The sequence below is a fragment of the Pseudopodoces humilis genome, chromosome 3 (genome assembly GCF_049639895.1).
Source record: "Pseudopodoces humilis isolate 2021_Gansu_Grassland_sample_001 chromosome 3, ASM4963989v1, whole genome shotgun sequence".
Classification (NCBI taxonomy): domain Eukaryota; kingdom Metazoa; phylum Chordata; class Aves; order Passeriformes; family Paridae; genus Pseudopodoces; species Pseudopodoces humilis.
The window spans coordinates 52,733,427-52,757,571 of record NC_142202.1 but is presented as its reverse complement, the minus strand read 5'-3'; the positions used below and the strand labels follow the sequence as shown (position 1 = coordinate 52,757,571).

The following is a 24,145-nucleotide window of genomic DNA, read 5'->3' as shown; positions in this document are numbered from 1 at the left end:
TTACCATCTCTCTTAACCTCTCTGGTCTTTCATCCCAGAGTGGCCATGCTTCACATGTAGCCATTCCAATAAATGTCTCCATTTCTCTTCTTGTTCTGCTTCCTTTTCCTCAGCTAAGACAGCCAGCTAAGTGCCAGGGTCTACTTGGTCATTTAAGATGTGGGCTGGATGATCTCCCTTCTCATGGGCTGCTACCCATCCAACTGATACCATTTTGGATCTTGCACTTTTCAGAATTTCTCCCCACTTCTCTTTCTGCCATACCAGCAGTCTTTGTATCTGTGTGTGCCAGTGGCTAACAGCTGGTCTGGGTCTGGATTGGAGGCATCAGGGGGGTGGTATGGAGCAGTGCATCATCCCACCTACGCAGGACTTGCCCTGCCCCTCTTCCTCCCTTCCTTTAGTTGTTCTGAGCCAGTACTCATTTTCTCCAGTCTCTCACACCTACGTAAGCCTCAAGCAGAACTTCAGCTCTTGTGCTCACATTGCCTTCCTTGTGCCATAACTCATCACTTTTGTGGACACAGACATTGTACTATACTCACATGCCAGGCTGAACAGGCTTCTCATATGAAGAAGAAAAATTTCAGGGAGCCCAATATCTTACTTGTTCCCAAGGCAAAATGGCACAAATATTACCCTTCCATTTCCTCTGTATATGACACACTCAAGGCTTTGAATTCAAGGAAGAAAACAGGACCCAGCAATTGTTTTTTTGTTTTTTTACATTTCTTTGCACGGGAGCCTCCTAAGATTGACAGCTTTGCAAAGATAGTACTGGGTTAAACATAAAATTAAGCAACATATAGAACAGAAAAGTCCCTCATTTGCTACTTATCCTATCCAGAGTCTGTAATCATTCTGTCTGTAATGATTATCTATCTAGGGTCCAGTCATTACAGACCAAAGGAAACCTCAAATTTTCCAGAAGACCTTGGAACCTGAAAATATGGAATTGCTCACTTACTACAGGCATCTGAAAGACTGCTGAACAAATACACAGCAGCAGAAAAAAAATAAGGCTGATAACAAAATGCTGTCTTCACACTTAAAGAAGTATTCCTTGAGTGTTTGTCCTCTGTCTCTGAAGCTTCAGAGGACATGAGAACATCATGTGTCAAGGGAAAAGTTTTAAAGGACAAGTTGGGAAATGGATGGTTATTCAAAAGAGAAATCAAGTGGCCTTGTCAAAACACTACAAATAGAACCAAAGAGAAACTAAGAAAGTAAAGCCAACAAAAAGAATGGTATAATTTGCACTTTTACATGAGTCCAACCAAGAAATGTTATGCAAATGAAGAATGAACCCCGTGGAAGTTTATTTTCCTACACTATGTGTTTTTGGTTTGGCTGGGCTGCACAGTTCAGTCATTTCCTGGATGGCTAATGACAAAGAAAAAAATCCCCAACCCTTGTGACCCTGACACAATTTGTTATAACTACAGTTAAAGGTAAGCTTTCTGCCTATCTCCCAAGACACTAGTGGTTAACTGGGGGTAAAAATAAGTTTTTTGTGAACTTCTTTGACAGAAGTATCATATCTAGAAGAAAAGTGGTGTTAAAGGCAGACAGGATGCAGTAGGTACCTCCTGTCATGGTACTGTCTTTAGGCGGGATTGAGAGCTAGCACAATACACCAAAGGGATTTGAAAAGCACCAGTGACAGGAATCACAAGGAGTGGGAAATAAAAACCAGGGAAAACCCCGCTCAGAGAATAGACTTCAGGGGGCAATTGTACCACTACTCGCTAATTATCCCATCACCAGTCATCTCATCACAATAGATGAGGGTAAAATCTAGAAGAGAGAATTTTGCATGGTTGAGTCAGTTCTGGAAATAAAATTATGCTGTAGTCTGGTCAAGTAACGAGGTAACTAGGAAACTGCAGGAAATGCCTACACATCTTTTCTTGGCGTAAGATCACAGATCAGCATAACTGATGATCTACAGAAGGGTGATCAGCTTTCCTTTAGACTCCACTAGTACAGAGAAAAATGAAATAAGAAAGCATGCCTGACTTTCTCTCCTTTGTATCACAGGTTTTTAAACTCATGAAAGTAAAACAGAAAAAAAGAGGTAATGGTCAGTTTAGATTCAGATTCAAACATACTTATTGATGCTACATGATATAAAATGTCTGTGGTATAGTTTGTGATTTTCTAGACAGCAATCTCTCTTTTAATATGTAATAAGATCAATTTTTGTTCTTCCTATTTTTATTAAACACTGTCTTAAACAACCAGAGATGCCTGTTTTATCTCTTCTTCCTTTTGTTCAGTACAAATTACAAGAAACATATTGATAAAACCATACAGTTTACACAAAACACTAATTAACCACAGAAACTTGGCAACTTTATGACCTATGTCAAACAAATAGAAAAAAAAGTAGGGAGAAGCTAAACCACTGGTGTAATGTCTGACTTTTAAGCATGTCTCACATCACTCTAGGAGTGTAAATTACTCTCAATCTCTATCTCCTTCACAAGATAAAGGGATGGTAAGTCCAATTATAGATGAAAATTGGTAATGAACTTCTAAAATGCCTATGCAAGCAATTTTCTTCACTGGATACTTCCTAATCTCTTGGGCATTTGAACAGTATTGCAGGCTTACAGCAAACTAAAAAGGGGCTAGGAATTGTTGCCCACAGACCTTTTGTGGCAGAAGGCTTTACTGCATAGAAAATTAATCTGTTGATTTCTGACTTGATTTGCTGAAGAGTCATATAAAAAGGAGCAACAATAGGTAAATAGTAGCCATTATGTCCTTAGAAGAGGTTCATGTTTGTTTATTTCTTAACTCTACTGTGAAATATAGATTGGCAATTCAGTTTTATAACAGCCTCTGAAAATAAAAAATGCATATCGCAACACTGGAGAGATGTGATTTGCTGCACAGATTTTTTCAAGTTTTGATTTGTTTTCAAGATTTAATTTGTTGTGAAGCCACAAAAGGAGATTATTTACCCTTGGGGTGTTCTTCCCCTCCTTTGGAAGATGGGAAGAAGCTGGTGGACTTCTTAGCTGGTTTGTATGCAATAGTTTTTTTGGAAGTCTTAAAAATTAAGAACTTTTATTACTTTTTTTATTTTCTCTCACATCATTGTTTAATTTGGGAGTGGAAACCCCTTTTCTCATCTGTTTTTCAGAACAAGTCATCTCAAGGGCTCCAGTAAGCAGGAAATACAGAAAAAAAGAAAAAGTGGTGAATTGCTATTGAAAAGCTGCAGCTATTAGGTTTTAAAATGTTCCCCTAGTATTTGCATTATTGCCTAAATATGCCGAGTGTAAAACACCGAGCAATAAAAATAATTTAGATGTTAAGGTAACTGACAAGCACTTAAGCATGACCACTACTGTTACATTAGAAACCCAACAAAGATTTCATTTGCATCTGCCCAATTTTTATGTGTGAAGGTTCCCTTGTGTCACTACTGGAATCCACTGAGAAGCTCCACAGAGAGCTAGGTGGGTGAGTCTCAAGGAAAGAAAGTTTACATTTCAAATTATTTTCTTTCTTTTTTTCCTTTCTTTTCTGGAGTGAGGAAGCTGTTAAAAGAATATGAGAAACAAGGGAACTTTTAACTTTTTTTCTGCAGGCACTCCAGTGTTTAATAACTTTCTTGTAACGAGAACCTCCATCATAGCAAAATTTCACTATTTTCTTCCACATAAATAGCTCTTCAGATGACAACATCTGAGTTAGATGTTTGCTACTTTTGGCCCTGCATTGTTTCTATCTGTAATCCCACTAAAGCAGAGCCTGCAGTGCCTAGCAGTCTCTCAGGTACTGGCTTTGACAAGTGGTAGCTGCAGTGTGGTGAGGTCTGATGCTGGTGAGGATCAGGTTTCAGGAAGGAGCTGACACCCAGTGTAAAGTTATGAGGTGCTGCTGTTTGCCTCTCAGTAGCCAGGATAAGAAATAATAACAAAAACAACCTTTTTAGGATTTCTTTTTAAGATGTAAAGTGGTAAACAATTGCTCCCCCTCACCACAGAAAGGTCACACTTGGAAATGGAGCATATCTGTACAATGAGCATGGCCACCCCTTACTATGTTTGTTTAAGACACAAGTTGTTCTTGTATGAAACCCTAGGGAAAGCAACTATCTCCAGGTATTCGACATATCTCTGGGGAACTGCTAATTTGTAAATGTTGCAACAACAGCTGTAGCGCAGGCAGTGGCTAACTGGGATTCTTTGTGTACTGGTGGCAAGAAAAACACTGCCTGAAAAGAAATGTTCAGAATTGCCAAGACAAAGCAAAGCGGAAGTCTTCTGAGATCTTGAGAAGTTTCAAGGTCAGAAGGATTACAGGAGAGGATGAGCACACAGACAACAGTATGGAACTAAAACTGGCAGGAAAGAATCCCTGAATCCTGAGAGTCGTGAGAGAGCCAAGGAGGGTGTGCTTTGATGCGTGTGAAGGAGTACGCCTCTAGAGTGAAAAAGAAACTTAAAATACTTAAACACAGACAAATAGTGTGAAGTTGTTCCCTTTTTTCATTTCTACTATCAACACAATAGGAAAAGCATGTGTTGCTAATCAAAATCACAACTACTTCTAAGTACCCATCTCCCTTAAAAATACAAATGACACATAAATCTCTGCACCCATAAAATGCATATTTGCAAACTTGTCTATGCACAGATTTTCTACTAGCTGTATTAGCTGATCCAGACTCCTCTACCACTGCTGGAAAACTGCAGTCCACTACCCCAACATGAATTGTAGCAGCTCCCAAAAGGCAGGCCAGCAAGTATAATAAGGGAAGGCTACCAGCTGGGTTTTTATTAAAGAAGTACATGCAGTGATTCACATATGCTTTGCCTTTTGTAACTTTGTAAAAGCATTCTGTATTTCTTCACGTATTGTGAAATTCCACATAAATGGTGAAATGAAATTCTAATGAAGCATCGCTGAATATATGAAATTATAAGTGATAGATTGATACATTAGCTGCTGTTAACTGACAGAAAGCGATCAGCTGTTGTGAAAGTACAGCTTTAAAGACCTCATACAGCTTTCTAATAGTCCATGCAAAAAAATCTGCTTCTAGTGAATTTATTTTGAACTACTGTACAATGAACTAAGAAAAAGAGAATTAAAGTTTGATCCTGAATTATAATAAAAGAAATAACTTTAATAAAATGTTCACACATTTTTGCATTGCAATCTAAGCTTAGAACTAGACTAATATAGGTGACACTTCCATGTAAAAACTTGTAACATTTTGGATTTTTAGCGGTTTTATTAGCTATGTAAAGACATTGAGCACCTCTTGCCTTTGAAAGTGATGTGCAGAGTCCCAGCGGGGCAAGATCTGATCCAAAGAATAGTTTTCTTTTGAAAAAAGACATGTCAACCCCACATTTTTACATACCTTCTGTGTGCTTTTTAACATTACTAACAAAACCCCTTTTTTTCTACCTCAATTATTCTGCCAGCTCTGAATCCCCCATGGAATTAACAAGGAGCAACCTGGACTTCTGCTTCTCTTCTTGCCAATGTCAAAATGTCTTACAGCCCAAATTCTCTCATGTCATTATGGTGTAAAACATGCCACAGTCAGCACTTTCACTACTCTTGATGATGACATGTGGTGCAGAAAAAGTCTAAATTGAATCTCAAGATGCTGCTGGTACAATCCACATTTAAAATTACTTGTACAATCAAGTTCCTATTGTAATGTTACTTTTTTTATAATGAACCAGAAATTGTTTCAGCAACACACTGTATATTCTTTTCCCTTACACCTGTGAAAAACAAGAGAGTAGTAAAATCATCTCTACCATTTTTCCCTTTCTGCGTAGTCTTTCGTATGGCGATAGGGAAACCCCTTCAGGAAGAAAACATTCAGTAAGTAACATTGTTCATCCAGTTTGCTAAGACATGCACAGATTAACACGGTACTTACCACTCCCACAGGGAAAGCTAGAACAGCCATCATCCAGTCACGGAGGGAAATGAGTTTTTTCAGCTGCCTCTCTTGCTCTTGACTGTCATTCCCTCTAGTGAGAAGACTGGACAGGTCAGTCAAGACACAAATCCCAAAGAAGACAGCCTGGATAACCTGCATGGAAGGGAAACACACTCTTGAGCACATCTTAATCTTTCTGTGTTCCTTCTCCCATTTCTTCTTCTTTTGAACAGAGAAGACCAACCCTTTGGAAGAAAGCAGGTCAGACACAGGCTTGCATGAGGAATATTGCCACAGAATTGACATGGGGAGTGGGGATACATCAGTCCCTTAAATATGGTCAGAGTTTATTCACATAAAAGCCATGCGTGCTTCAAAGTCCTGCATGCACCTTGCTCCTCATCTACAGGGGGAATCAGTGTGAGTGGAAGGACCACCCCAGAGGTGGCTTTCCACCCTCACCTCAGATACATGCCACCTGCTGGTGGTGAACTGAAGCCACCCTTTCCTGTGTCACTCCACGCAGCTCATCCCCAAAGGAATTGCCTCTGAGGCAGAAAAGTGAGGAATGCTCCCTGTGAGAAGGGAAAGAAACAGAAATGAGTGTTTCCTTCCCTTGTGACAGGAGGTCTCTCTTGGAGATTCTGCCTGCCCCAGACACTCCACCTAAAGGTGAAGGAAGTGCCTAAGACTTCCTGACAGACACAGTACATGGCCCAGGCTTCAGCAAATCTATCTCTGTTTCTTCTCAGGCTGTGAATGATAGAATGAGAAACCTGCAGGAAATGTTCACTTTCTTTTCCTGATGGCACACTGTAATTTACCTAACTTTTCCTTTTTTTGCATTTATGTATTTGTGTGCAATATAAGGCTATCTGTTATATTAAATCGTTAGTTTAATCACCTGAACCCACTGATTTGGTTCAAACCTGACTAAATCTTAATGTGATCACTGAGTTTTTCTCCTTTAATTAGCTTGGTAAAACTGTAATAAGTTAGCTTAGGAATGCTCTTGCCTGAGGACTTGCACATCCTTTCTAGTACAGTTCAGAGGAAGTGCACACAACTTGTTTACTCCCCAAGCTGGAAGCCCAGGTCACAAACCCACACACATCAGGTAATCTCAGGTAAAAAATTAACAAAACGTGGGCTTGGTTCCCAAATTACACAGTGATTTGACAAAAAACATGAACATATATATGCTTAGAATTCATGCATGTTTTTCAAAGCAAGCATGCAATCCTAGTTTAGAAGTCTTACTGTAAACCTAAGTGTTCCACTGACTGGGAGTCTCTGACCAAGCAGAAAACTATTCATAAGAAATAAGAATAGCATATACCCAGATGCTGCAAAATACAATTTATTATCTGCATACATCTTTGCAGAATTTACACTACAATAAGGCACACAGGCAGGCAGGAAGGAAGGATGGAAGGAGAAAAATACCAAACAGATGTTGGCTACTAGGAAGAAATCCAGAGATGTGTAATGACTGGATGGATTAAAGTATACTTCCTTCCTCAACAATCCTTATATGACCCAAACACTTGTAAATTCTGGCTGTAAAGCTGTGAATGACAAACATTCAAATGGATCCTGGATCTGCTTGCAATTCTGTTGCCATTTCTCTCTCCAGGCTGTAGCTACATAGAATTTGCTTGATAAATAGATGAAGCAACATTACAAAACATTTCCTAAAGCCATGAGATGTGACAGACTATTAATGCTAGAGCTGTATATTGCGCTAGAAAAAGGTATTGCTATTTCAAATGACTGTTTGGAAAAGTTACAATCTTCTACATACTTTTTGAAAAGCCTTTTAAATGTAAGTTGGGGCTTCTTGGAGCTGCTAAGAACTCCTAATGCACTTTTTCATATTATTTGTTTGAAACAAGCACTTAGTAGAAAAAAATCTTTCCATAGTCAGGCCTGTTTTCCACCAAACAGATGGCCTATTTGGAGAACTGAAATAGAAGAACTAATTATGCATTTGCTTGACTTATGAGATATGATACCATCTACTATTCACTCAAGAGTGTGAATGCCAAACAAGACAGAGCTGGGGAAAAAAGTATACCTAACAGTAATGATATCAATCTGGGTGTTAAAAAGTTTAGGCTGAGTACCAGGAAATATTTCCTAACAGTGAGCTCTGTCAGACCATTAAATAGTTTCTCAGAGGAAGTGGTGGAAGCCTCATGGCTTGAGTCACTCAAACCGATATTGGACAAAACACTCAATAATGTACTGCAGGGAACCGTATTATGCTGGCAGGGCTTGGAAAAGTGACTAATGGATTGTTTGCAGCTCTAACTACAATTCCCTGAAATGGTCCCTCTCCAAAGAAACACAGACTCAAACAATCACACGCCTACTTTCCAAGGGAATTAAAACTGTACATCTACTAATCAATCACAAACTGAGCAACTTCTCTCCCTATTATCCTGTTATGAACACAGAGCTTCAAGAGAAAATGTAATGATATCATTGGGAATAAGTGAAAACTCCTAGAGGAAAATACCCAAAGATTTCAGAGGGTAGGAATGAACCAGACTACTCTACAAAAACATTAACAAATAAAAATCCATATAGGAAAGAGAAAATTACATCTTTATTGAGAACATTCAGAGGCAATTGAAAAAATTGTACAGTGTTCAGGAAAGAACAACTTATTCATACAAATAACGTACATACATTCACTCCATTCATTCTGCTTCCTTTCCTGTCTAGAATGCACAAGAAAATTCTTCTGACACTTATCAACACTTAGGATTAGAGTTAGGACCTCCAGAGCTGCATGAGTCTCAGCAGCATTAATTGAACAGAATCAGTAATGATTTACATCCTTTGTGGGTCTGGCATAGGAAAAGCACAGCATGCAGCTACTGATGGTTTTTAGTATGAAATAAATTCTTGAAGTCCATGCTCCTTGGTGTGAATGCTGTCTAACAGATGTGAAAAGATCACAGCAAGGAAACAGAAACTCCCTCTAAACAATGTTCTTCAGATGCCCTGGTGTTACATCAGATTTAGGAACACATTTTCAAAAGAGAGATCCTATTTTGAAAATTTGCAAGTGCTAAATCCATACATGAAACATCCTCAAGCTGCTGAACAGCTGACTTTTTTTCCCCTCGGAAATGTAAGCAAGAAGAGCATTTCAGAGGAAATACTCTTCAGTTTTGCCTCTAACTAGAGCTTGAAGGAAAACAGTGATTTAGAAAATGACAAATTTGACAGAAAACAGACACAGCTTCCCTATACCATGTAACAATATAGATAGATAATACAGGTAGTATAGACAGAATCAGAAACTTATAAGCAGAGTATGCCATCCCAAGAAAATAACTGAACAGGTATAAAATACTGCTGATCCTTTTCTTCCTAGAAGCGTAAAGGGGCTACTGCCACTAGAGTTGATACCACAGTACCTTTAAACTGTGATAACACAATGAAAAATAATAACAGTGGGCATCTAAAGGATGTTAGTAAACAAAACTTAGACCAGTAAAAACACTTGTTAAGTTGCTGCAGAAGAAAAACAGCTATAAACAAGCTAAAAGATGAAACCAAGTAGCAACGAAACCTTCTCAAACAGGGAGATGTGTTGAATTACATAGAATGAACTAATTGTATGTGTCTGTCTACTAGCAGAAAATTAAGACTTGCTTCAGTAGGACAGATTTTTCACAAGGTGCTCGTTTCAGGACTGCAACTACTGACCTTCTCGTACTCCCCCTAATTTGACTTCTCAAGAGTCAAACAGAAAACCTATTTCCTCATAAATCCTTGTCCAGGGCACGGAGACTCCCTTCTCCCCCCATGCCATGAAACTCCATTGTGTGGACAAGATCTCTTGAGGTCATGAAAATTCTGTTACTAGTCTTACCAGAAAGAAAAGGCAGAAAATCCACCCTTAAATTAATTGAATCTACAATTTAATTCTCTTTCAAGTTCAGTCTCATAATCAGAAGCACTCCTTAGAGCTCAGGGCAGGAGAACCAGAAAAGTCTCTGCAAGCACTAATACTTTTCAAGGGTAATTTTCCCTCTACCTACCTGTGATTATGAAAAATCACTGTCCTCAAGTTATCATTTTCGAGATTAACACCACTTACGTCATGTGGCTCTCTATGAAATAAGGCATCAGTTTGGGCTGGCAAATAGGCAGCACCACCAGAATAAAACATGGGAGTAACACTCACAAAATCCACAAGAAATAACAAAAAAGCACTAAGTAACCAAACATAACCCACATGAGACAATGACTAATTCACAGAAGGGTGTCAGGGAGGCCTCACCGATCCCTGGGGGTAGGGAGAGGCAGGGGGTAGTCAGGGCACATCCCCAGCCAGGAGCAGAGCAGCAAGTGGCACGGGGCCAGTCCCAACCTCAGGGCATCAGGCACCTCCCTGGGATCAGGCCACCACCTTGCAGGTGGGAGGACAGACTTAACCTGACCCATCAAATCATTCAGGCTTAAGACACATGTTGTATTTCCACGAGAAGATGCAAGTTTAGTTCTACCAGCATGCAAAATCAAATTGCTGAAAGTTGTAATTTCTCTCGTATTTTTCAATCTGCCACAGAAAGAACATGGCCCGATTCTCCTCTTCAAGCAATGGAAAATTATTCATAACCTTGGAGTATCTATTACTGCTCACCATCACCTTAGCTTTAATTTCTACAACCTCTGGACATCATTACTTGCTGTAACAAATGAACTATGCTTCAGCAGTTAAGATAACCGTTTCAAGTGGTGCTGTGTTTTGGGCTGTTTGCAGGCATCCTGTAACAACATGTATCCTGTACAGCCTGCATCTTGTAACAACAGCTCTGTTATCTGTAGTTGCAACATAGAGAAGTCCAGGTTAGAAGGAGAATGAACAGGTATTTTTAATAGAAAACTATTTGAACGAAGTAATGGGTTGTAGCTGCTTCATAAATGTGTTACTGTTCTTGATTGCATGGAACTACTGAATCTTCTTGCCCATTGTCATTCCACCAATACTCAAAGGCACACTGCTTTATTCTCGTCGCTTCTCCTCTCCTTGCTGTATCTTTGTTAGTTATGATAGCAAGCAGAAGCTGGACAACATGTAATCAAGTGCTAAATTTATGTATCACAGAAGCTACAGACTTAAGAAAAAGGCAGATCTTTGTGTCTACAGACAAATGAAAGAGACATAAAAAAATGCAAGAACAAAGAGCCTTTTAAATATTAAAACACAGTGTAATATATCTAACCACTAAACCTACAATTAATTAAGGTGCAAGAACCATGAAAAAACACTGGGTGCTACTCAGAATTTCTGTGCACGGAAAAGAGAAAAATACTCGTATTTCAAGGATCAGAAGTAAAAAAGTAGCATCAACCCAGAAGATTCATTGACAGTAAATGGAGGCAAACAGGCAAAGCTCATATTGCATCTTCTTCCACACCAGCTGCAAGTGCTGTGGTTGTTTTAGATTGCTTTGTTTCTTAAGCAGGTTCCAACATTACAGAGCCACTTCAACACAGAAAAGGATAAACCCCTGGCTCTTCAAAAGCCAGTAGTCTCAGAAAATAAATACATCATATAGAGAAGAAAAGTAACAGACACGGCAAGGAAAACAGAATAAGCCAAATGAATAGCTAACACAAATGCCATCTATTTTACTTTGAGTTGTTTACTGGTTACGAATCTTGAAATAAGTATTTCTCCTATCCCTCCTTTCGCTTTTACTTACATAATTTAGAACTAAAAACTACACTAGTAAAACATGACACTTACTTCTAGCAGACGAGACATTAGAATCTCAGTAACTGCATAAAGGGACACCCTTATAAATGTCCAGCACTGTCCTCATCCAAGCTAATGACTCATGTCTCCCTTTGCAGCCTTCAGTGGGGGGACAGCTTTTCTATCCAGCATGTTGCACACGAAGACTAGTCCTTAGTAGAAAACTTAACTTCATTTTCATCATTTGGTCATATGATATGAATCAGTTTATAAAACATGCTTAATCCCTTAGCATATGCTGCAAGTTCAGGGACTCCTTTAAATATAATCCTTTACATTCTACATAACCTCCTGTGCTCTCTTTCTTTGAAGCCCACCAGCATTATCCAAATATAATCAAAGAGATGGTTTTAAACCACTGAGATTTTATAGATACACAAAATAATTAAATCTACTATGAAATTAATATGCATGAAAGAAAAAATTGTTTGATTTGAGTCTAGTTTTTATAGGTACTACACTGTTCAATTCTCAGTGCTTAACCACCTATTATGAAGGTGTGGAATGGAGACTAAGCTGTGTAAGATCGTAAGATCTTGTGTTTCCATGACAAGAGATGACTTTTAAAATTATGCCTGTTGGAATATGAAGTGTGTTTTAATCTGGACTGTTGCAGTTCGCAACCTCAGGATCTCGTCCAGGGAAGCCACAGGGTTCTGGGGACCAGCATGGAACACCAATGAGATGGGCCTTTGTTCATGAAACCATTTATTCAGCATGGGAACAAACTCAGATCCAAAACAGAGAACCCCAAACAAAGGCAGGGCAGGGGTTTTTGAGGGACAGAACTCCTGAGGGTCTCCACCCTTGAGGGTGGAGTTCAGGGTCAGGGACCATTAGAAACACAGCAAGGGAGAAACCCCCCAGGGACTCAAACCTAATCAGAACTCCTGTGCTGTCCTTCACAAGGGGTTTGGGGTGGGACAATGCTTATCTGAAAAGTAACTCTTTGTCTGCCCGAGGCACATCATAACACTGGACAAACAAAAAAGCAACTCAACAGGCTCTTCCTTTGTCTTGTCATCTTCCTTCCAGGAAAACCCCTTACTGTGTTACTCTTACTGGAAAGGTTAAGCCTCAGACCATTCTGTCTTAGCATGATTCTTGACTGTCTCATAAAGTTTTCCAAAAATATGTTCTTGGAGAGGCAATGTTTTTGTGCTAACGTAGTTTTAAAAGCAATTTTCATAGTACTTTAAGTACTTCTGCAAGGACAATATTCCTTACTATAGCAAAGTAAACTGAAATTTGGTAGGCTAACAAAAATATTTGGAAAGCTTTATTCTTTGACTGCTACATAAGCATCTTTATTCTTTTTACATGGGTGCAATACCCCAGTAAGAAAAAAAAAATTATAGTGGACAACTGAGGAATTAATTTTAAAGTGCTACTCTATCTCATCTGAGCTGCATAGATGACATTTCTAACATGATCTCAGCATGACAGAGTGTATGCCATCTGGCTCAGAAGTGCTAACAGCCTGGAATCCACCACCACGTATCAAATGAAGATATGGAATGGACAAATATACAATATACTAAAGAAATATGAATAAAAATTTGAACAGATGCTGAGAAAGTACTACATTTTCTCAAATCTTTTTCAATTATATCGGCTATGTCATTCCAACACCATGTCAGTCTTCTTCTTGGATGTTCATGTATCTTACTTTGGTTATGGCTAATACACTCAAAAGAAGCATGAAGCTCATTGTTGCAGTACTTAAGAAATCATTATTCTATTTTTATCTTTATATTTTTAATTGCTTTGATTAAACTCATTTTCTAATAATCCCCATCTTCTTCCTTGCTCTCTTATATTGTGTATAGAAAAGCTGCCATTACTACTTATTGTATCCTGCTTATAAGACAGTGTAATTTCATTAAATTTATATAATCCATTCAGCGAACATGTATAATACAGTTTATTCAGAATAGATTATAATTTTATTAAGTTATATAGTTTATGTTTTTCTTCAGTAAAGATTAATCTTATTAGGATTATACACTGCTTAGAAGGTTATGTCATTATTTTGGCTTAAATGATAATTTTACACATTTCAGCATGACTGGTACACTCTCTGCAGCAGCACCCTTGCAGTCAAGGCAGGGAAAGCAGCTCTCTAGACAATGTTTGGGATAGCTAGCTAAGAAGGTAAGACTTGTTCTACAGCTGTCTGTGCTAAAATGAGCTTTAGGATAGGGTTCCCACGGCTGGAAAGCCCCTAGCAGTTTGAAAGTTAATTACCCCAAAAAAGAAACTACATTGTATTAAGTGCAAAACTTTATGAAAAAAAAAAAAACCACGTTTTTCTTAAAACCCCAGAAACTTCTGTATTGCAACCACTTTTTCATGTTTAGAAATACAGTTTGAATACCACTACAGGGAAGCAATTTTGACTGATCAAAGAGTAACCAATTTTGCTTTTAATTTCTTCCCTTCTTAATGAATAAGGTAATAGCTGCCTTCTAAATTGCTGAATTTAGATAAGGCCATTACAAATGTATCACAGCAACATGGGGACAGAGTTGGAAATGCAAATGAGTAAGTCACTACAATCTTCTGAGACACTGCAACCTCAGTGCTGCCCTACTATGGCTTAGGAAATAAAAGGTTTTAAAGTTCTGTTTCCTGAGCACTGTGAAAATAGTAATGAATGACTCCACACACCAGTCCAGAAAGACAGGCTTTTACGTGATAAGCATCTAAGTTGGGCAATTCTCCTTCTCTCCAGGGAAGGTAAGGGAAGGAGACACTGAGGGCTTTATCCCACTTCATCATTCGTCCAACAACACACAAATAAGTCAGCTGCAAACCTATATTGTGAAAAACAGCTCAAATTTATGATCAGGCTCATCTTCAGCTTTTGCTTAAAGTTTTCTTCCTTTGTGCACTGCTGCAGCAGCTAAAGTATAATTTATGACAGATAGGTAAAGTATATTCATAAAGAAAGTTATTACTAAGATAAGGATTTTCTGCAATTTAGACCACAGCAAAGGATGCTGCTATCCAAGCTCCACTTGAAAAAAAGACAGGACATAATTTTGCACATTAATTATAAAGCACATGGTTCAATGAAAGGTGATCTAATGTGTTACACTGTACTCATAAACAGGACTATTCTTTACATAACACTTCAAGCAAGACGCTGATCTAAAAATTTGCATTTCCGGAGAAAAAAAAATCTCATTATCTCACATCTTTAAAGAAACCATGGGAAAACCCCTGATATAAACTAACTGCATTTAAATTAAAAATACAAGCAGGGGTTAAGCGTTCACTAGGTGTGTGGCATTCCAACCACAGATGATAACACTTCCCTGCTTTCATTGTCTTTCTTGTGAATCAGTCTCAGAGGAAATGAAGGATTTTTTTCCTGATTGTTGTTGGTGAAAGCAAATAAACTGGCCAATGCAGCAAGGCAGCAGGGGACCTCAGCGATGAACTCAGGTGTCCTGACCCCTAGGCAGTTCTCCAGGCATTGGATCAAGGTTATTTGCCATGCACCTACACTCACTCTTATAGAAACTGCCATTTCCAATGCACACATATTTCACTCCCTCCAAATGCAGCCATACTACTTTTAGGGTAAATCCAAATATTACCCCACTTATGCAGCTCACAGTGATCCGAGTTTTCAAAGACCTTCTTTAGTGTACTGTGTCTTTAATAGTTAGATACTATAATTCTGACCAGCTGATCTATTTCTGCCAACAAACTAGAGTTACCAAGGTCTCCAATACCTTTCCAGATCTTCTTGTCCATTATACCACTCCCACCTTCACTGTTCTTACATCATATTTCGTACAGCAAATTTGATTTTGAACAACACTAGTAGTGAATATATATTTTTAATTTTCCCCCTTGTTTTGCTCTGTATGAGTAAGTTTGATGTGCTGCAATTTCAAAGGGGTGTACACTTGGCTCCTCAGAATCCCTGTAGAACAGGTCACTGAAGAAGCACAACCACCTCATCTGCTACCTGAAGGCTATCTTTGGAGAGAGTGGTCTGAAAAAGAAAACAGTATGGAACCCACTCTTACCTTATATGCTCATGAACACAGACCTCAAACCTCTCTCACTCTTTCTTACTCTAACCAACTTTATCCATTTCTTGTGTTTCCAAACGAACCTTTCAGAGATATCTGTTTACTGTAATTCTGGCTTACTCACTACATTTCATTTGCAAAAGAAAAAGAAGATTAACTATATGGAAGTTTAAATTTACATCCCCTTACGTATTAGGGGAAGCCACTTTATGACAACTACCTGGTGTCACACCAGGTTCCAAACCCATGAGATTTAAATATTCTCCATCAGCAGTGAACATAATTTTTTAGTCAGTAAGCACTACAAGTTCAATAATAGGCTGCTCATTCTTCTCGAAGAAACAGAAGGCTCCAACAACACCCGTTGTAGTAGGTAAGAGAGTAGCAAATCACTCCAGTAAAGAGACCTTTGCTGAAATGTAGTTCTGGTGACAGTGTGCATAATGTTTTTGATTTTCCATGGCAGGAAAGGCACTTTGTGGTAGCTTGTAAACACGGCAGCCTGGTATGGAAAAAAAAAATGTATCTGTGTCTACCAAAGAACACAGCCTGCTAGTCAACTGAGCAGGACACACCAGGAAATGCCCAAGCATCAAGTGGCCTCTGCAAAACCTCTCGGTCCTCCCAACCCTCCTGCCTCCATGCACCAGGTGGGTACACGCACGTGCACTCTCAATTAACACCCTAGCTGTAATTGTAACGCAGCTGGGGACGAGGGCTGTGCCCTGCACATGCTGGGTGTGCTGAGTCAGCCATAGGAACTCCCTGGGCAGTCCCGGGAACTCCCTAGCTAGTTTCTGTACAGATGAGATAATTGATTGATAGCTACTGGAACCTGCCCCGGGCAGTCCCAGCTCCACCAGAGGTCTGAGGAATCGATAAAAGAACTCCACAGGCAGTCCCAGTCCATGTTAATAAGATAATCAACTGCATGTCAGGGACTGGGGAGGCAGGGAGTTCCCAGCAGTCCTGGGAACAGCCCAGCTGGATCTTGCTTTGCTCATATGAAGTAAATGGTATACTAATGGACACCATTTATCTATTGAGATAGGTGTATCATTGAACCGGACAACTTTCTGCACACAGATGAGATGACTTTAACTAGAAACTCATCATGCATACACCAGAGTGTTGACAAGGAACTTCAGGCTAGCTGGAGAAAAACAGAGGTTGGGGGGTTCTCATCCAAACGAAGTAAAAATGCTGCTACAGGGTACTTGTGATGATCCTATCATCACCTGGTGAGAAACTGACCTTACTGTCACAACAGTGACAGCAGCAACAAAAGATTGTTTGTTAACACACAAACCAAGGTGTGCGTAACATGAACCAGAACAGTCTCTTAAGTAAATGAGTCTGCCACTATATAAACTAGCCACGATGAAATACCACACAGATTTAAAACATTATCCTAGACTATAAGAATATTAGTCCAAGTAAATGTATCTGATGTCGTTGTCTGATTTTATGTAAGGTACCTCTAATTCCGACTTGCAGAATTCATACTCTTTTCCCAAAACACTTGGTAAATAAATACTTTCTAGTATTTCGCCCTGTTCTTCACAATACAAAAAAAAAGCTGGTTACTCAGATAATGTTTATAAATGTTGGAGGTTTCTAGGCCATGCCCATTTGTTCATAATCTGGCAGTAGCCTATTGCAACACCAAGCCCAGACACCCCTGCAATAGAAGAACCTCTCCAGTCCAGACCACTTGTAACCACTCAACATGAAACTTCACACCAGAGTCCCTGAGCAGAGCTGCTGAGCAGCCCCTATCAGTATCCCCATCTTGAGACATTCAGTTCTGACTTATAGTGAGACTGGGTCAACCTCTAGCTTTGAATCAGGCAAGAATCCTGGCTCAGAGATGTGTTATAAAGTTTACTTGACACAGTCTGACCAGGGCATTGGACTCTTCCACTCCCATGTCATGAAATCAAGGCCAACTACTCAATGCAGAGCTGAGCTGAGTCCACCTGGACTTCGAGCACCACCACAAGGGGCTGTTCTATTTACACTGAGGAAAGCTGGGTTTGGATTATGCCTGAACCAGGAGGTTCAGGTGCAACACTGCACAGGGTTTTTAGATACCTGGCTAAAGTGGAAACCACAGCTCTCACACAACACTAATTTCTAAGGAGCAGACCATAAAGTGAGATGAAATTAAAGAAAAATGAACTGGATATAATAGGGTAAAGAAGTGTGTCCGGAATCCAAAACTCTCCTGCAAGGCACATACATGCAGAATTTAAGTGACCTCAGTCAATTTCTTGTGTGAGATGAGCACTCACAGCTTGAAGCCCAAGAAGAAGGGCTTTAAGAGTCCAGTGTTTAACTTTTGGGACTGCTTATTGTAACACATGGTAGAAGAAAACACAAATTCTTGTCTTTCTTTTTATATCAGAATATATCACTTGCTAACACGTGCACCTTCTACACCCATTTCAACCCAAACTGAACTTAAAAAATAATTCCTGTGTTCAACAAGATATATATTACTGACAATGTCAAAGGGTATTATGCCCACCTTTCCGGATAAATTGTGCTAGTGTAGGAGAGAGCCTGCAGATGTCTTTGGAACTTACACTGAGGTTCCAGCCCTTTGCCTGTATTTCACCATGAAAACTATCTGCTAAAATACTTTATCTGGAGCAAGAAATAGGAATCAGAAACAAGGACTGCTTCCTCCTGTTCAGTCTTTCACACAACATGCAAACTGGACAGCCACTATTCTAAGTATGGCTCTTCATGAACGCTCTGTCTGTCTACCATGTTGCCACTAAAATAATTGTTTTCTTGGTGCGAAAACCAATATATTTTACAAGTCTCACTGCAGAGCTCATAAATATCACATTTCTTCATGCATTACTGAAACCTCAAGGAAAACACATGCTGGAGATGTTTTTGAAGTTCCAGTTAATCAGTTTACTTTGTTCTTCCCACTCCACTGAAGGGAAGAAGCATGTGTGAACTCTGGCCATATCCAAAGTTTGCTGTCAAGATCAGCCATTTTACTTCTTCATTTCTATTTATAAATACAGTTAGGTATTACAAGAGCCAGACTATTTAGCCATGAAGACTGTCAAAATAGATAATGCATTGTGTCTCACTGAATTACAAACTGGCTGGGTGCCTAGCCTGTTGACTGCAAAAGTCCACTCCATTACAGCTCCAGCAATGTCTTCCATCTACTTCAAAAAGGTTTTTAAAAGCAGACAACTGTGAAATGACTATATGGATCATACAAATTATATTTTTTACTCCTTCCATTGGTTACCAGCAATTACTGGTTACTAGTTCTGATGCCAGCTCAGGAAGAGTAATACTTTACCAGAAAATCTAACTGATGACCTTCAGTCTAATGAGATACCACTCAGCAGTGATCTCCCACAGTATCCACACAGATGTGTATTAACTTACTCTGCTGGAACTAGTGCTCTGATAAATTGTTTTCCTTATGTGTTTAGGGAGCGCATGTGCAGCCACAGTGTGATCAAAATTAGTATTACATTAGTATTAAAATTAGTATTAAATTTCAAAGTGAAGTAGCAGTTACAGTACAGTGATAGTTGTTACAAGAGCCATGAAATTTTATTTGACTCACTGCAGGCATTGCTTGTATCTGCTTCCAAAATATCCAAAATAGATAACTGAAAAACAAAGGTAATAACACCTACAAGTATAGCAAATTGAATATAGGTAGGCAAACATCTTCTTTTGAGTAGAAAACATTGAAACAAAACAGTAACCCAGAAAATGCACATTGACTCCAAGTTAGAAAACCACAGCTTCTCTTTATATGAAATAGTATTATCCTTCATAGGAAAATACAATTTAAATACTGGTTTGATTTATAAAATGCTTGACATCCAATCATCAACTTGCATACATGCAGTGAAGTAAAAGCACATTGTGCTTCCCTGCAAAGGGTTTTCTTTTCAAGAAGCAGGGTTTATCCAGCTATGAACATAGTCAAAACATGTACTTCATCTAAAAGCAAAACATGCTATAGTATTCCAATAAAGTAGCATTATAATTAATATAAAACTACTACTTCAGGAATTTCCTGTCTATAATTACACCTGTATCAATGCCAAGATCAGCACAATAATCCACAGTCAATTTGAAAAATAAGCACAAAAAAATCTACAGCAGACATAGTCATATTTTAACCAAGTGTTTATTTACCTTGTATAGTAAAATGATAACTATCATATCAGGATGCTCATATTTTAAATGTATTTACCTTAAAAAAATTAATCAATCTGCATATCACAGTATCACCATGGCATTATAATTGCTTCTCTGCAGACATTTTCTTACCCTTGTTTTTTGTCATTACCACTTTCCAGGTTTTCAGACTGAAGATGGAGAAAGTATTAGTATTGCCTCTCTAAACAACTCAAGAAATCAGAGAAGGAATCTGAAAGGATCTCATGTACTTCAGTTCTAGGTTAGCTTTCCCTTAATAGTACTCAATCAATTAGAAATTATTTTGCTGCTAAATACAGAGACAGACAGCTTCGGATAGGACTTTCTCTTTGGCACTATCAGACCGTTACCATCTTTTGAAGAAACCTGAAACTGATCAAAGAGATGATCTGTTTATCTCTTATCCATCTCTTATTTAAATGATTCTAAATGTCATATGTAAAGGGTGCTTTACATGGAACTGTCATAAACCAGCCTAAATGGTAACAATGCACATTACTCAGCAGCATAAATTGTCTGCATATTGTAATATTTATATCAAGCTATGATTGTTTTAAAACCAACAGAAAATCATGAAGCAGAGACCAATAAATTCTTAACTATCTATAAAATAATCTCAAAAACAATGAAGTCTGCTTCCCTGATTTTAATTTCTATACTCTTCTTAATGGTAATCTTTTTAAAGAACTAATGAAAGAAATTTTTCATATATGTTTTTCATAGGTCATCGTATTTATTTAGATCAAAAAGAGAAGTAAGATTTACAACAGAGATCCTCCCTATAAGTGGCTGTTTCATAAGAAGGCAAAATAGTACATCTGTTAACTTCACTGTTGCATAATAGCACAGGAGGAGCAACTAAGAGCAAAGCAGACAAATCCACAGCAATTCACTGTTTTGTAACCCAAACCAGCACTGTAAATTCAGCTTGAAAAAAAATACAGGAAACACTACTGTAGCTGGGAAAAAATGAAACAAAAAAAAAGGCAATTTCCTTGTCATAGGATATACTTAGCAAGCAGACTGCTACGTTTTGCACAACTTGCCATTTTTGGTTGAAGCCTCTGGTGAAGAAAACTGCAGAGAAATAAGGCCTAAGGCATTGATGCCATGTGAGCATTACAAAAATGTCACACTGAACACAACTGCCTAGTCAGCCACACGCAGAAAAAAGGACTCCAGAGTTCTGGAAGGTACTCAGATTCATAAGGGTCAAAACCAAGTAACAAAATGGCAAACACTTCCCCTAAAAAATGAAATCTTGGTTTTTGCTATACTCCTTATTTTTTATTATACTAGAAAATGGTGACTAAAATGGTGCATTTATTTTATTTCTGTTAGATAAGTATCATGACTGGTGATAGGATGGAACATGCTAAAATATCTCCAAGCAGAATTCTGACAGTTCTGAACTAAATAAATGATCTTGAGATGTGTTGTGAATGCAAAGAAAAGCTTAAAACAACACATTATGTATTAAAATGACATACTAAAAAACAGTATGTTTTCTGTAGTAAGTAAAACCAGATTTGGTGTTTCTTTTCACCATGCTCCACAAGATTTTAGAGGTAGTAGATATTATCCTCCCACACCTCATTGTTATTCGCAGGTGAGTAGGAGGAAAACCAGCTTTCCTACTTTCTAACTCCCAGCTGGTTTCTTACTGAATTGATTTCTCCTCATTCTGTGTGAATGAAATAATTACTGAACTAACTTAATGAATAATAAAAAATACTTTCTCTGCATCTGCAGAGGAGAGCAGTGGTGTCAAAAAAAGCAATTAATACTCAAGGAAACGCTAACTCTGGTGCCTAAATAGTTCTGTGGCATGGTTCCTGTCAAAAACTTGAATAGCACAGTCTCCATCTAGATTTAACAAGAACAATTGAAAAATCTGGATGTGTAATACAGGCTAATAAAAGTACCTGAAAATATGCTGTTCTGGGATACATGATGGATTATGAGTGTGTTACACTATCACACATCCAGCATACAGGATTATCACCAGTGAGATTCTTAGCAGACAATGTGATTGAGCAGCTCTGTACAATGCAACAGAAAGAGACGGATGTGTAATGGCAGAAGAGTGGAGGTTTCCAACTTATCTGTCAGAACTCAGGTGGAAAAAGTCCTAGGAAACCTGGGTCAGTGTTGAGCAGTGTTGATCTGACTAAGGGATTGGACTAGATGACCTCATGGCTTACCTTCCAACTTGAGTGATCCCATGATTACATTAAGTCTGGGGCTTCTTGTAAGGAGAGTGTTTAGTTGCATCAAGGATTGTGAAATATCTTCATTATTTGCAAAATTCACCTATATCTTGACTCCAGCCGATCACAAAATTTTAAACACTTCTATTCTCACAATTTACTGAAGGACTTTTCCTATGGTCATTACAGGTTTAAGCTTCATATGAGGATTGTGGTGAACAGACACTGCTTCAACAGTGCTTGGTTTTATTTAAGTGTCTCCCTGCTTCTAAGAGTTCAGACATGTTACTCAGAGGGGAAAAAAAGGAGTTGGGGGACATAGCCCAGCTGAAGATTTGAGTGTAAAATTGTATACTAGCCTATCACTAATAGATACTCAGTAGCACCCAGTTGCTATTTTATATGCTTATATAGAAACAATCAAAAAAATTCAAATCCTATCCAGGTTGTCATCCATGTAAGCCTGGAAATCATTCTGCAATTGCAACATCTGCACTTGACAGGTTCAACTCACCCATTAGAATAAAGAAAAGTTATCTTGGGCATGTTTAATCATGCACCTTACTGATTCTTTTATTGCCATTTTCTGTCTAAACAGGTCAGGAAGTTTTTACATACACACATACCAGAACTACCTTTTAAGTCCTTAGTGACTGTTCTGTTTCTATCTCCATGAAACCGAAAGACATTGAAACAAATAGCTTTGTCTTTTCTATGTAATTTTACAGTCCACTGTTTTTCAGTCATACAAAGAATTCTTACTCATTCCATGTCAAACTTCTAGTTCACATTAAAGGGATGCTACCCATTCTTTGGTGAGTTCCTCATTATGGAATTTTTTCCTGGATCTACCTTGCTGGTGTCAGCAGCAAAATAACACCAATTCAGCTTTTAACCAAGGTGCATAATGTTGATAAAAAAATTATCATTTCACTATCAGCCAGGCAAGCTGCATATGAAATGCAGCACTAACGTAATTTCTTGAAAAATTTTATTAAAGTTTTGCAGGTAGTTTTTCCAACAGCTAATGGTACGTTATGAAAGGGCTTATCAACTGGGAGAATAATTTAAGGATTTGAATTCCCATAAGTGGTTGTTCATATCTGCGTACAATACAGACAAGTCAATAACAAACTAGGATGAAATTCTCTTTTCACTTAGTTGAGTCTTCTATTAATTAAAATGTAAGAGTCAAGATACAGATGTAACTGAAGTTATTTTCTCTGTTGCTGGCAACAACTGAACCCAAAACTTCAGTTTGTCTTGGGATATTGGAGCCTTCCAGTTTATTACCTCAAAAGTACACTCCTCAAAAGGAGTCTGCCATTCCTCACCATTGGTCTTGAAAACTAGAGCTAGAACCCTGAACCTTCATGACTATTTAGGGCACCATAATTACATTTATTTCAGCCTGCAGAGTTAAATTCAGCTAAAAGAGAAAAAGAACGAAGAGACTGTGGTAGGATGACTATTGCTCCCTTTCCCCTTACAAGTTCAGTTCTATGTAGCCTACATATACTCCACATACAAGATTCAGCCATTCTCATTACATATCCTGGGGGGTGCCTTTCTCCTTTATTTGGCCCTGTAGTACACCCTGAATGGATCTCGCATGTCTGCAGTGTTCTCTGAGCTTTCTATTTGTGCTGTGTATGATGGGATAAATTTCCTTCATAGTAGTTAATATGGGACTATGTTTTAGATTAGTGCTGAAAAGTGTTGAAAACAGATGTTTAAATTATTGCTGAGCAGTGCTTGCACCAAGTCCAGCCTTCATCTGCCTCTCACACTGCCCCAACAGTAAGGAAGCTGGGGGTGAACAAGAAGTTGAGAGGAGACACAGCTGGGACAGCTGATCCCAAGAGACCAAAGGGATATTCCATAGCATATGGTATCATGTTCCTTATATAAAGCAGAGGGAAAAAGAAGGAAGAGGGGGATGTTTGGAGTGATGGCATCTGTCTTC

At 38.5% G+C, this 24,145-nt stretch overlaps 1 protein-coding gene across 2 annotated transcripts in view; it reads right to left on the bottom strand.

Moving 5' to 3' along the window:
- AIG1 (androgen induced 1) overlaps positions 1-24,145 on the bottom strand; it is a 129,218-nt gene that overhangs the window by 85,858 nt on the left and 19,215 nt on the right. For both annotated transcript variants that reach the window (XM_088052944.1, XM_005518442.3), the window contains exon 2: positions 5,921-6,076. In XM_088052944.1, the coding sequence (XP_087909070.1) occupies positions 5,921-6,076 (156 nt within the window). The remainder of the gene's footprint in view (positions 1-5,920; positions 6,077-24,145) is intronic.